This window comes from Mixophyes fleayi, chromosome 7 (genome assembly GCF_038048845.1).
Source record: "Mixophyes fleayi isolate aMixFle1 chromosome 7, aMixFle1.hap1, whole genome shotgun sequence".
In the NCBI taxonomy this organism is placed as follows: Eukaryota; Metazoa; Chordata; class Amphibia; order Anura; family Limnodynastidae; genus Mixophyes; species Mixophyes fleayi.
The window spans coordinates 123,149,897-123,165,137 of record NC_134408.1 but is presented as its reverse complement, the minus strand read 5'-3'; the positions used below and the strand labels follow the sequence as shown (position 1 = coordinate 123,165,137).

Here is a 15,241-nt window from a genome sequence, read left to right as displayed (position 1 = left end):
ATTTAGCAACTTTAGTGTTTACTGCCTGAGGACCACTATGATGCTATAGAGTCCAACATGACCTATTTCATCGAGTGCACACTGGTCACACCATATTCCTACCTGTTCCTTACCACTACCAGCCAGTATCACCGGGGAGCTGAGCATTGGTGACATTTTCTTAACAAATTGTGCGATAAAATTTTTTCTCTCACTACGTTATGCGATGAGACGCATCAATGGCCTCTTAAAATTGGGACATCAGCATGAGATCCATATATTGGAGAGGTGTATGGACAGCGGCAGATCATACACGGAGTGAGAGCAGAGTTCGATATACCTGGTTGAGGTACAAAGAACAGTGTGAATTAGACTAATGAGAGCTATATCTCCACTGGACTGGCTGTATCTCCTGTGGTAATACTCTACATATAAAGTGGGTGTCACGGTCGTCTGTATTTCTCGATCCGATTCGGGACCCTTGGGTCTAGGTAGAGTTGGACTGAAATGAAACCTAGAGGCTTTGATGATCTCTCTGCTCATGTAGAGTCCTCAGAGTAGCACAAGCAGTACAGGAGTATAAGGACCGGAGTCTGTGCCTGAGTACTGGACTGGAATCCAGCGTAATAACTGATTGGAACTGTTCGTGGGAACTCAATCCCGGCGGCTCCTGTGGCCAGGCACATGGAACTGAAACCCACTCATAAGAACTCAGGAAACACACGGAAACTCATAACAGAACAAACTGGACTGAAAGTTTGTAGCTGACAAAGAAGTTAAATCTCAACAGGAGCAAACCTTAAAAGTTCGATCTGAGTTGTCCAAAGTTCTAAAAGATCTTCAGTATGTTACTAAATCTATTGAAGACAACATTAACAGAATCAAATGGTTAAATATAACTTGGAGAGGAGCCTGATTTTGAAACACCTTCCCTTTGGATGTCAGAAAAAGAAAAGCAACTACTGGAGCCTTAAGTGACAAGCCCTCAGGAAATTAAAAATATGCTTCAAATGGTGTCGCAGACCGCAAATATTACCGACTTGCCTCTGCAACAGTTAAATGGGACGAAAAGTCAGCCACGTCTGGAAGATGAGTTCCTGTTCTCCACTATCACTTTGCTAAAAGTGGTGCAAACCAAGTGTGTTGCAGTGAAAGAGATGATGAATACACCCCGCCAGCCTCTAGTTCCGCAATGGCGGCCACAAGTGAATTCCGGTAAGACGGTGGAATGAACTGAAATGTATAGAGACTGTAGGTTCAGAACCTGGAGATTGATCTATTGTGCCAAGAAGGTTCCGGTCTCATAAGAAATGTGTTAAAAATGTGATTATCTGTTTTAGATGTGGTGGCTTAGGCCATATTGCTGCTAGTTGTTCAAGTACCTTTGAATCTATGCAATGTAATAATGCTTACGTACATCGCAGAATGTCCTTATGTCCCCAGCTAGCTTGTACTACAGACTAACAGGATGAGTCTGACAATTTAATGTGTGAAATTACTGTAGAAGGTAACAGGTTAAAAAGGCTTTGCTAGACTCGACTTTTGCAATGCACAGTGAGTTCCAAACAACAAGGAAGACCGGATAAAGTCTGCAAGACGCGCTCCCGCCAAACAGCGAAGCGAAAAAAATAAGAAAACTGCTTTTATCAGAGCACAACCAACCTATTCCGTTCAACTACGCTAATTAGCCAGCAGCACACAAAAATAAACGTTCGCAAAACAATATTCTCATAACTACACACCCTGCTGCTAAACCCTATATTAACCCCACACGCATACAGAATACACACAAACAAATATTACCACACACCTAATTAACAAAGGGTTTTTAAATAGAACCAGTTTTCAAACGGGCCAATAATAATACAACAAAGCAAGAGCTTGAGATATACTGCACAAGGGCATATAAACAGCATTAGAACTATAAACAATACAAATAAGAGCCAACCATTTCAGATAAGAGCCCTAGGCACCAGGGTAGTGCAAACTGTAGTGTACTGACATTAATCTAATTGTCTGTAGAGTTATGGCACTAGGTGTTATGCTGCCACTTAGTAAGTTGTAGGTGGAATGTGGATGCTGTAAACGAATAAAATTAACTGTACAGCCAGAGCAGTTTAGAAATTTGGAATGTGGTGTTTGGGTCTGTGGTTCAGATATTGAGACATGTAAAAGACCAGAAGATTTATTTGTAGCAGTGCACAATTTTGTAAAGTGAAACTTCTCTGCTCACACTTAGTGAAAAGTAATTTACAAAAGGCAAAGAAGTTTCATTTAAAATACGCGTGCTGGGCACACATTGATTTTTTTTTTGTTTATAAGCATTTGTTTTTGCAGATGTGCGCATGCACACTGAAACTTAAGGTCTAGATTTGGGTTTTCAGTTCCACTAATGTGGAAATAAATAAAAGGTTAAATAAGTAAATGGCAATAGCAGAAAAGGTATTACGGCGGTACCTCTGTGACACTTGTTAATTAGGCATCTCTGTGCAAACATTTGGTAACCCCCCTCCAGAAATCCTGTGTATGCCTCTGCTGGTGTAGGCAGGTTACATCATTATCCAATTACAAGGACCTGATACAGATTTAAAAATACACATTTTATGAAGAATGCAGATGTTATAATTTAATCAAACTATTATCTGTAATATGTAGTTGTTTAATTATTAACACATCAGAGGACAATAAAATCATGTGGCTTAAATTGCTAAAGCATTAAAAGTTAAAACAAACAAAAACTATTGTTTGAAATGGTGTCGATCATTGTACAGTCTGCACATCATTGCCAGCAGTAATCGGGGACAAGGTGACCGGTCATTGGTAAAACAACAACACTGCAGATTCTGTTATCTCTTTGCTGCTGCTCCACTCTTTGTGTGTCCCATAACCATCCCAGTCAAAAGCAGCAAAGTCTCCACACTGTTTGGGGTCTCCTTGAGGAATGTAGCCACCTCCTCCAATGCAGTGCTGGAAAAAAACCCACATATAAAGTAATCATTTTATGCAAATCTCCAGGGGAAAGAGATCATCAGAGGACCTTACCTGTAACAATCATGTGCTTAACCAAACAAGATTGGATCACAAAACCCCACGTTGTCCAATATGTTTGAAAAATATCTTATTGATATTTTCTAGAAGACAATTTAAGTTCCAATTATTTATCAAATAGATACTAGTAATTTTGCTAAATATTAATATGAAAGGTGTAGGAGCTCAGCAAATAGAAGGAATGTTTGAGCTTCAACTACAGGTAGAGACACTTAAGGAAAGCTTCATAATTGCTAGTCACTGTTATTAATCATTATTGTTTTCCAGAATGGAAATTTGGGACAAAATAGAACACACCATGATCTGTTCAAATCACACCCAGATCCACAACCCATTTTGATCAGGATATGCCCCTTTGTGCCACCAAAAGCTGAGAATGCCCTGGGAAAATCAGGACTGTTAGCACGATTGCATTATATAGTGTTATGTTCATTTTTATCGCTTACTAATAAACATTGTCCAATGCGATTATTGTGGTTCCAACGCACAAAGATATTTAATTGCATAATATAGCAGGATTTACAGCAAGCCATCATAATTCATAAAATATATTATAATAAAGCAGGAAAGTATAAAAACCTGAATACATTATGTATGTGCTTCCCCTGGGCCCAGGTTCAGATACAGTCATGTTGTCTGTTGTTAGGAAGAGAGAACAATGGCCCAGAGAAGCTCGCTTATATGCGGTTTCAGTAAACAGAAAAAGCCAAACACCGATGATGCCACTATTTTGTAATTACTGGACTACAAAATGCTTCACTAAGTGGAATACCACCGACAACCTGTTACAAAAACTAAGGGATGTCATTGCAACAAGGCTTATACCACGTGGACTCTCTTCAGGATATGTGATTTCTGATAACGCCACCAATATTGTGAGAGCATTACAGTAGGGTGAATTCCGTCACATTACCTGTTTGGCTCAAACAATCAAGCTGGTAGTACAGAGCTTTTTGAAAAATGACAGGGACGTGCAGGAGATGCTGTCTGTGGCCCAAAAAATGTTGGGATATTTTTGGCATTCTGCAAAAGCATGTAGGAGATTACAGACTGCCACCAACTGGAGCAAGAGGGTTTGTGAGGATGGAGGAACAGTGAAAAGCCATCCACGCTTACTCAACATGCCATGACATTGGGAAAGGAGGGAGTATGTATTTTACTCAAGCGCAGTGGAGAATACTTTCCGTGTTGTGCAAGGTGCTGAAACCATTTGAGGTAGTCACATGTGAAGTGAGTTCAGACACTGCTCGCTTGAGCCAAGTGATTCCCTTAATTAGACTTTAGGAAAAGCAGCTCCAGAAATTGAAGGAGGAGATGAAACAAAGCAATTATGCTAAGTATATCAGACTTGCAGATAAAGTACTTTATTCGTTTCACCAAGATCCAAGAGTTATCAACATCTTAAAATCGGATCATTACATTTTGGCGACTGTGTTAAATCCTAGGTTTAAGAGCTATGTCTTCCCTTTATTGCCAACTGACCCAGATCTCAAGAGATGCAATGAGCTCCTAGTGAGCAAGCTCAAGTGGTACATGACACAATGACTTCTCCTCCTTCAGTTTCTCAGGCAACTGCTGCTAGGAAGTTTTTCCAAGAGATCCAGGGATGATGCAGATGAGTCAGCACAACATTTTGACATCTGATCTGGTCTAAAAGAATTGCCCAAAAATCGTAACACCTCTGCTGTAACTCCACCTGATCCTACTATCAATATCCAAAGAATGGTGCAGGATTATTTTAAATACAGCGTACAAATAGACACGTCAGACAGTCCCTTTACATACTGGGAGGATAAAAAGGCAATTTGGAGACGCATGTACAAACTCGCTTTGCAATACCTAAGCTGCCTACCTCCAGTGCTTACTCAGAAAGAGTTTTCAGCACATCCGGAAACCTTGTCAGCGATCGGCGTAGGAGGCTAATTCCTAAAAATGTGGAAAAGATGATTTTCATCAAAATGAACTACAAATTCCACGAGGAAGGCCTTTACCGGCAAGTACAGAGACTTCTGTAATGATGGATTCCAGCGGGGATGAATTAATATTGTGTGAGGATGATGTACACACTAATGAGGGTGAGGATGAGGCTGAGGATAATGACAAAAACATCTTGCCACTGTAGAGTTCATTAACAGCACTGTTAGCTTACCTGCCCTAATCCAATTGGTAGCTTGTTTTGCGGGGGCCCAAACAAACCAAACACTTCAGCCACAAATGTGACATTTCTTATCGCTGAAGTGTTTAGTTTGTTAAACTGTACATGTCCATTTTAACATTTCTTCAAGGACTATTCCATCTTGCACTGTTTGACATTTAGGCCTTGGTCTATCAGTTGTTTAACAGTTGACAATGCAGGTGTAAACAGTATTATTAATTCGCCAATTCACGTGGTGGACAGTATGATTAGGTAGACTATTCAAATGTGGACAGTATTAATATAGGACTAGGGATATGGTTTAGAACAGGCCTAGGGACAGGTCTAGAGACAGGGATAGGGTTAGAGTTAGGGATCATACTGTCTGCTTTTGAATCGTCAACCTAATAAATACTGTCTACATTTAAACTGTTGTCCTAATAATACTGTCAATGTCATTATATTGTCGACTTTACAACCTTGTCTAGTCTGCTGTCCTACATGTGATATAAACTGCCATGTGATTGTGCCGATGCTCTGTTACTTAGTATCCAGCCAGCTCACTGCAGTCTTTGGCCGAAAATAATATTGTGACCTGTGAGGTGGTCAGAGTTGACTGGAAATGAGTGCAAAGTTGTGTTATTGAGGTTAATAATAATAATAATAATAATAATAATAATAATAATAATAACGTAGGAACAATAAAAGAGCCAAATTATGTGATTTTAGCAATTTTTCAAAAAAAATACAGATCCAAAACCAAAACTCGAAGTTTATACAGATCCAAAACCAAAACACAGGGTCAGTAAACATCTCTAGTTTTAATTAGATATGTACACTAGAGTGTTTTCTATACATTTCCAGTGGGAAGATGGCTATATCTTTTTTTATTTGCTTGGGATGATGGCATAGAAAACAGTCCCAGGTGTACATTTCTATGTTTAAAACACCATCATTCCAGGTAAATGAAATAAAGCAAAGTATACAATTTCCAATAAAGAATATGTTAGTACAGTGTAATATTATACCAAAAGGGATGTTAAATATACAAGTTAGACATACTCCTTTATTATAATATGCCTGGTCCATAACAGACTCCTTTCCAATATTTATATATAAATATGAGATAATTTACATACTGTAAGTCATATGGATAGTATAAGTCACTTATCTATATTTATCCTGCCTACAAGAATTCTCCTGTGCTGCCTCCCACTTATGGAATTCCCTACCATGCTCAGTCAGACTTTCCCACAGCCTTCAAATCTTTAAACTCTCTTTGAATACCCATCTTTTTTTAGAGGTGACCTTATCATCATTTAATATTCTAAAAGTTTTTGGTCCAGGATGAGTAAGGCTATCAGAAACAATCGACCACACCTCAATCCGACAATGCATTATGCCAAATCACTCTCCCAAATCAGTAAGCTCAGACCATTTCGATACCCGAAAATCATAACTGTCCCCAGAGCCGGAACTAGCAAGCGGGGAGGAGGGAACAGGTGCCCACAGCTCATTAGTTCCCTGTGCAACGGGCCCCATTATCTCCATGGACCCCGGTGCACCGCACCTACTGCACCAGTGGTAGTTCCGCCACTGACTATCCCCAAAATATGGACTGTTGGGGAATGTACATTATACACAGAGGAGATTACCATATTATGATGACACAAACAGAAACAAATATTTTAAAAGCAATAAATTAGTCACTCATGTTTCCATGTCTCCCCCCTTTAATTCACTACCTGTTCTGTATCGCAGGCAGTCACTCTTATTCCAGCACACAGAGCAAGCGCAGCCCTTTCATTGTTAAATACGCGGAACTGAACAAACCCAGCAACAAATTGACCTATGGAAAAAATAAAATGGGATTTTTTTATTTTTTCAAAATGTGAGCATCTTGCATTTCAGTGTGTGATAAATCTTACTTCTTCCATTCGGTGAGTAATAATTCGCTGTCTTCTCTACATTTCCAAAATCATACACAACAGGTATCGCAGGTCCATTGTTTGTTGGGCAGCTGCCAACATTATATATGACTGGATATTTCTGAAAGAGGATAATGAAGGTAGAGTTATACTCTGGAATTCTACAGTTTTCTTGAAATTCCCGGCCCCATTATTACAAGAGAGTCCCCTATAGACGAACGCAATTAAAGTGACAGTGTTGCATTCGAGCTTGCACTTACCTGAAGGTGTTAACATGGAAGTAGACTCGACCAATGATGTTAAGCGGAGGGTCTTGTGTCTTTGTATAGTATGCTGCATTTCTGGGTCTGAGTCACTCGGCTGGCAAAATCATGGATAATATAAAAATAAAAAATATTGTAACATTTTACCTTATATAGTTTGAAGAGGTTCCCACCTTCAGCAGACAAGAAGCCGTTATCTGTGCGATATCGTAGAAGGGCATCATTCCTCCATTTGGATATTGGTGTCTTGTTTGGCACGTGCCATATCCCCACGTCATTAGCATATATATCATAATAGCCAGGATTCTGATGATATAGGGGAAGGATGTAACATGTGTTAGAGTAACATTCATTCCTGTATCAGTAGAGTTAATCTGTCGTAATACAAACAAAATATAAAATGAATAAATAACAGGAATCTTGAGCAACATGGCATTGGCCGTTCTTACCTTGTAGTCGTCACTTGTGGCTGCATCTGGTAAACCAAATGTGGCATAGTTTGCCCAGTTGCCATCTCCTTCTGGGTTATTAACATTATTCCCCTGTTGGCTGGTCCAGCGATCTCCAATAGTGCACTTCCCAAACATATTGTTTTCATGGATACTGGCTACCAATGTCCAACCTCCCCCATTGGTGGTCATGTCACAGAAGGTCTGATAAGACACCCCATCTTCAGTGGTTAGCGTGTAGATTCCATCTGTTATTAAAGCACATTAATGGCTATTATCTTCCAATAAGGTGAGTGCTGTACTATTATAACATATTACAAAGTGTATCCTTTTTATCAACACCAGCATACTGTAACTATTCCTCACTACAAGTTTGATATCTGCATTGGTAGTGATATACACCATGTAATCCTCTAACAGTAGGCTCTACTACTGAAGTTCACACTTAAATTACTATTGAAGTTACCTGTGCTGAATTAATTAAATACTTGACGTGAATTGCATTTTTAAACCTTAATTAATTAATTAATTAATTCAGCACAGTTAACTGCAATAGTAAATTAAATGTGAAGTTCGGGAGTAGAGCATGTTGTACCAGATGCATGTTAGATGGTCTTTGTAAGTGTTTTCAAACATGCACTCAGACTCACCAATAAATTTACTAGAGACTCCAAAGCCTAAGTATACACCTGTAGCATGTTTCATATAAAGGAAACATTTTCATGTAATATCATGATTTCACAAACCATGTGATTAAGTCCATATTGTAAATTTATGGTATAAATTGTGTGCGCTACACATAATATGCTATACTGTACAGTACGCCTATCTAACTATTTATGAGTGGGCCCTATGTACCCCAGTTGTATGCTGGACATGCCAACTACAGTTTTGAGTAATCAACTTAAAGAGAAATTAACAACTTCTAAACAGAAAAATGAATGGGATTAGTGTGAACAATACAGTTTCATCAATAGTTGCAAGCCTCTTAAATATAAAAAATATATAGTATAGTGTCAGGATACGAGCGTGTTATGGCAGGAGGTGCCCACTAGGTAACCCTGCCATCCTTAGGGTTCTACATACCACACAGGCAAAGAGAGAAAGAAGATACAAAGGTATCTTTATTACAGAAGGGTTAAACAACAGTAAACAATAGCAAAACAAATAACCATAAACAGTTAAAACAACACCCAAGTATTCAACAAACTCCAAACAGCATCCCAGTGTCCAATAACCCTTAACCATTATAAAATAAATGTATATACTCCTTAGTCAGGCCAAGCTGTATTTCTTGAGTTGTTCTGATGCAGTTGCCGGAATAACGGCAAGGAAGATACACCAGTACGCTGAGAGTACCGTTGTGCCCGGCCAAGCTTTAGTCAATACTATACCTGGACTACTGTTAATGTCTATGGGAAAGTTGGTCTGGACAAGTTGGTAAAATTTACTCCAGGCCAAGCTGTAACTCCAAGAGCAGTTTCTATGGTGAGCCAACGACAGTACACCAGCACACACAAGGTACACTGAGTCCTGCTAGGTGGTTTAGTCTCCTTAATAGTACAGCAAAGTCTATAGCAGCAGCTGCAACAATCTCCGGCCAAGTTGCTAAGCCCTATTCCCCACAGTGTAAATGTGCTCTGGTCAAGTTGTAGCTCCCATACAATTTCCTCAAGCTGTTGCTGTGATCTTCCTATTTTGAGGATCCCAGCCACCAACAGGCAGCTGTGGCCCCAGGACGGTCCTATGGTGGACTACCATGGGCCTGCCTTGGGCTACGTCATTGGTCTACCTGCATTTTTTTTCCCTTTAAAATGTTTCTAATAGAGTCTCGCACTCAGGCTAATATTTACCTGCCAACCCCACATTTACTTTTAGCAGCAAACTAACGCCATCCCATGATTGCGTTACTTACCTTTTTACAGTGGTCCATTTCGGCTGGAGAGGTTTTTTTAAACAATGATTAGAAGTGGACAAGCAGCCCGGCATGTTAAATAGCGTTGCTCTTACATTTTTTATTGCTGCGATGATATTTACTGCTTGCACATTAGCCACCAATGGTAAATAGACACCATAAAAAGCCACCAAACTATAAATAGACAATAATGTTAATGCTCCATCAAAGGGATGTATTCTTCAGTGACATTGTGATCTTCATGATTTTCAAACTGTTGGCTGCACTGGTAGCTATGAGGATTTAATCCTTATGTTAGGAACTGGGGGTCAACTGCCAGTAACTATACTAGCACTCAGTAAAATAGCAGCAATATTTCCACTAAGTAAAAAGATGTTCAATTCCTTAAATATTAAAAACACACAGGATGTCACCAATGGTTATGAAATTGTATAAGATTTTGAATTCCTTACTTACTATCACTGTCCCACATGTTGTTGATGCTACTTCTACTTTAATTTCTAGACTGATTTTAATGTATCAGTAACAAATGTTACTCGTCGGTACTAATTGTTTTTAAACTTTCTAATAGGACTAATTGTTCTCAATACACAAAAGTCTTTTGACACTTATTTTCCATCTTTATAAGGTGTGTATGTTTGTGTTCACATCACTCACCTCTGGCACCAGACTGAGACTGCTTAATTTCATTGCAGCTCCTATATCTGTTACCCCCAATGTTGTTTGATTGACTGGCACAATTATAATCATCTTTCCAGCAGGCCAATAAATTAAGAATATTCAACTTCTTCTCATGAAGGGACGGATAATCTGAGAATACATGAAAATAAAACATATTACACATCTTTCCTTTTTTGCCATATTTTCTAAATCTTAAAGCACATACCTCTTCCATTGCTCTAAATGTGTAGGTTTCCTCACAAATTCAATACATTTCTAGAGTACTGTACTACAGTTTTGTATTTATAGGTGTAGTTTAGGCACATGTAACTCCATTCATGCCATGGGGCATGTAGGATTTAGGTAGATGTTCCTTTAGGAGTCTACAAACTTTTGCTTTTCCATTTTTGTTGCCACCTGAGGGTGTTGAAGACACTGACACTAAATGGAGTGAGACATGCTTGGCCATTATTTTGAGTGGTAGTTTCTGCAGCCAAACCTGTGCTTGTAACCTTAGACAACAGCTGGTAACAGGAAAAAAGAAAAGTTAAACCTTGTCTCCCACCTAGCAATTTTGCTGTTGCCTACAGCAACCAATCATATTCTAACTTTCATTTATTTAGTGCATTCTACAAAATGACAGCTAGAATCTTAATAGTTGCTATAGGCAACATCTCCACTTTTTCAAACCCGCAGTTTAATAAATATACTCCCTGGTCTTGGACAAGGAAACCACCACCAGCTGCACCCAGCTCTAGTTAATTCTGACATACAGCTCTCATATCCAATACCTAATTTTGTTAAAGGTTGCACTTTGTGTCAGTAAGTGAAACTTTTGCTAAATATGTTCCCAAACATCAGCCTCTTATCACAGTTATGAAATAGTGTTGCTACTTTTGAGGATAAGTCCCTCTGATTATGGTCACCTGGATCTAAATGAACTTTACGTTTGAGATAATCTTAGTACCTATCAACTGCACTTAACTCACTCTTCCCTTTGAATGTTTCATAAAAGCATTTAAATCCTGCATGAAAGTGACTAACGCCCCTTTTCTTTTTAACACTTTCTATCATGTGCACCTGTATAGCCATCCAGGAACCCTGAGAACTGTAGGAAGAGTTTTACTCCATATATAGGGCCTGATTCATCAAGGTATGCATTTGTTTAAAAACACACGTAAATCGGCTCTGCATAGTCCCGTATTTCAACTTAGAACGGATCTGAGGATACGTGCGCTAATTAATTCGCTCTGCTACACAAGACACTATTGATACGTCCAATACCTATGTGGATTATACATTCGAAAAAGAACACACAAAAAAATATGGACTTAATATCACCTGTTAACAATATAGGCATTAATGAGAGGAAATATATTAAGATGTTCTTAATGTCTACAGAACATAAAATCAATTTTTACAGTTGCTACTGTTTGCAACACATGTTCTAGCATTGGTACAGGTCTGTGTGTTCCTATTTAATAAATAGTTCTCCAATATCAGCCCCACATTTAATTTATATTCCCCAAACCACATCGGCATTAAATAAATAGTCCCATCACTCCACCTTAAATTAATTGGTACTACCATGACCCATTTATTAAATTAAATAACCACCACCATCAAAAAAATTGCCCCCACCCATTATTGAATTATTAACCCCATCCTCCCCATTAAATTAATAGTCTATGTCTCAACCCATATTACATTAAAAGTTCTCCCCCAACACTTGTCTTCTCCCATCCGATGCGATACATTTCAGTGGCAGGCTCTTCTGCATGTCCCTCTTGTGGGACGGCGCACTTGTCAGGTGGTCTTCGTCCCCTGTGTGACATGCTGTCAGTAGGAAATTACAGCGTGGCGTGGAGCAGCGAGGTGATGCAGATATGTCTCTCAGTAGCTGTATCACTTAAGGTTGCCTGAGAACCGGTGCAAATACTCGATGATGATAGTGACTGGCGCCAGCGTTAGCTTGCAAATTCTGATTGGCTGATTGTCCATTAACCTCTGAAGCTTTCTTCATTGCTAGTGCTTTTATTACATGATTTCATGGGTGTATTCTTTAATGAATTTTCTGCTAGTTTCATTCGTACACGAGAAGGAACATTACACTGCTGTATTATAGGGAATTGTTTTATTTCAATCTAACCTAATAGCGAATGCGCTTTTGTTGTAAAAGACAAATGTTAAAAACTTTTCTCATGCTTATGACCAGGTGGGGTGTAGGTGTAAACCTGGCGCATATCCTACTGGTGCAGAGCTGGATGCACCTTGATATTTGTATGGAGATAAATGTAATTTCTATGTGGAGCTTTTTAGAGCTTATTTTTTTTTCGCATATGCATCCAACTCCGCATGAACCCCACAGTGAGGAAGGAGGGAGGAAACGGTCTATAGCAGTGTTAGCTAACCTCTGACACTCCAGGTGTTGATAAACTACAAGTCCCAGCATGCTTTGCCAAATATTTAGCAGCTTATTGCTGGAAGGGTATGCTGGGACTTGTAGTTTCAGAACACCTGGAGTGTCACAGGTAGGCCAACACTGGTCTATAGTCTACGCCCGCATGCAGAAAAGTGTCTAGACTGGACTGTCAGTCATTATCATGCTTGAGACCCCCAAAGTGGGTGCATGGACCTCTGCTGTAATCTATCTATGCCACGTCTCTTGGAAAACTAATAGGCTTCTTTGGATTTCAGTGTCATCTATACGCAGATGTATCTGTTCTTTGCGGATCTCTTACCATCAGTGTCTTTCTGCCATTTCATCTTGGATGTCCACTTGGCACCTTAAACTCAATATATCAAAAACTATGCTAGTAATCTTTCTAAGCAAAAGAACCTACTTAACTGATATCCCTATTTATTTTAACAAAACAATAATAAATCATTATCCCTCAAGATCAATACGTAGGAATCATAATTGACTCAGAAGCGTCCTTTGTTCCCCACATAAAATTGTACATACATTTTAGAAACATCTCCAGGATGTGGGCATAATGCAAGAGAATTGCCTGCTCGCCCGGGAGACCTACCCGGATTTCGTGAGTCACCAGGACATTCTGGGAGAGTTGGCAAGTATAATGTATTGTCCTTCAGATGGATATGGAGCCTTTTGAAAACATGTCTTCTGTGTGATTTCAGCATTAAATGTGGGTAAGCATTCAGAGGACGCAAAGAAGACATCATTTAGTATAGAACTGCCATATAAATCTGGACACATATATAAATTTGACATACTGGGGCATATTCAATTATGTTTCCAGTCCGCGGTAATGCGCGGAAAGGGCTGCGAAAGCAATCCATGGTAACGCAATAATGTGGATTTTCGTGCACACCCCATAGGGTTGCGAAGAAAATCCGCGTTATTGCGGTACCGTATTACCGTCAATACTGCACTCTTTTCACGGCAGCGCGTGTTACCGCGAACAGGAAAGCTAATTGAATATGCCCCACTATTTTGTTCTACCAAGGTTTGAAATAAATTGGAGTAAAATGGAAAATTAAGAGTTCAGTTGAATTGGAGGGAAGAAATTCAAGGAGAGGTGGAATGAAAACGAGAAGTGAGGTTTAGGGTAAAATGAAAATAACAGTAATTTGCAAAGAACATAATGTAGAATTTTATATTTGACTCACCACATGAGTATTGTCCAGTGACAAGCAAAGTCATCAGAACCACCAGAATGTACACGATCATCTCCTAGATGGGAACATTGATCAATACTTTTACACTGCATCACTCTGGTGTAAAGGGAGCAGTAACTAGGTTCTTACCATTCCGTCGCTTATTGTCTTCTGTTATTGAATGCTCTGTAACGTCACTTTTATCCTTCAGTTTATAACCACCCACATTCCTATGGTAAATATTCAAATATTTTAGGCTGGTAAACAAAAAAAGAAGGCATTTGACTTGACTTGATGTAGAAGCTATTTATGCCATTGGGATTTCTTGTTTCTTATCTTGAGCCTAGTTAGAATTTAGGTCACAAACTGAAAAGGGCTTTTGATTGTTGTGCAATGTTTGTGCTTGTCATGCATGATCACATTATTGCACAGTGTTTTTACATACCACACGTTAGGCAAGCCAAAATAACAAAGCACAAATAAAAAAAAAATGCCTTTAATTTAAAGAGGCACTGTCAGGAATAGCGACCTCTTGCCACTCCCTGATTTAATAGCTTATCCTATCTTCACACAGTCAAACAATATATTTACCTCTATTTTGTCAGGAAATGGCTCCTAACTGCGCTTACCAGTTACAAACCACACTCTGCGCACTCGCGATTTGGAAGCTTACCGGATTCCGGGTTGGTCTCCTGGATTCCCGGGAGAGTAGGGCAGCCTCCAGCATCTGCCCACTTCTTAGTGAAGTGGGCAGAATTATAGGCAAAATGCCATGATTCCCTGAGCAGGGGCAGACTGGACCGGGGGCAGGGGGGCAGCGGGCACCCATGCCGCTCAGTCTAATGGCTGTTCTGACCGGCCGTCTCCCCCCCATCCCCCCCGTGGATGAAAAAAATAGGTTAATAGTGCCAGCGATGCGGCCGCGTCAGCGCACAAGCGGCCGCATCACATGACACGCGATGCGGCCGTGTCACGCGGCCACATCGCGTGTCATGTGATGCGGCCACCTGTGTGCCCCCCCGGGCTGATACCTGTCAGCCCGCCCCTGTCCCTGAGAATTGCGGCATTTGGCCCTGCCCCCCACTGTAAGGTCACACGTCAAAAAGACACGATTTTCTGACCCCCGCCCCGCGCATAACCACCTGCCCCCGACAGCTCCCAGATGAGGACTGCCGTAAGTTGGCAAGTATGATTAATACTAATAACTTTTAATGAGCTGCCAGTACTCCATACTAATTTATCAT

At 39.9% G+C, this 15,241-nt stretch overlaps 1 protein-coding gene across 2 annotated transcripts; it reads right to left on the bottom strand.

The window, feature by feature from the left end:
* Nucleotides 1-2,564: 2,564 nt before the first annotated feature.
* On the bottom strand, nucleotides 2,565-14,331 carry LOC142098108 (intelectin-1-like). 2 transcript variants are annotated; one of them, XM_075180596.1, is made up of 8 exons: nucleotides 14,148-14,331; nucleotides 14,010-14,073; nucleotides 10,374-10,526; nucleotides 7,802-8,049; nucleotides 7,500-7,658; nucleotides 7,090-7,210; nucleotides 6,907-7,010; nucleotides 2,565-2,946 (listed from the first exon to the last, which is right to left on the bottom strand). In XM_075180596.1, exons 1-8 carry the CDS (start codon nucleotides 14,148-14,150, stop codon nucleotides 2,794-2,796), a joined length of 1,005 nt encoding a protein of 334 aa, XP_075036697.1. In that variant the 5' UTR covers nucleotides 14,151-14,331; the 3' UTR covers nucleotides 2,565-2,793. The 2 variants fall into 2 exon arrangements, with proteins under 2 accessions (XP_075036697.1, XP_075036698.1); XM_075180597.1 differs by lacking the exon at nucleotides 10,374-10,526 and having other exon boundaries at nucleotides 14,148-14,330.
* Nucleotides 14,332-15,241: the final 910 nt, after the last annotated feature.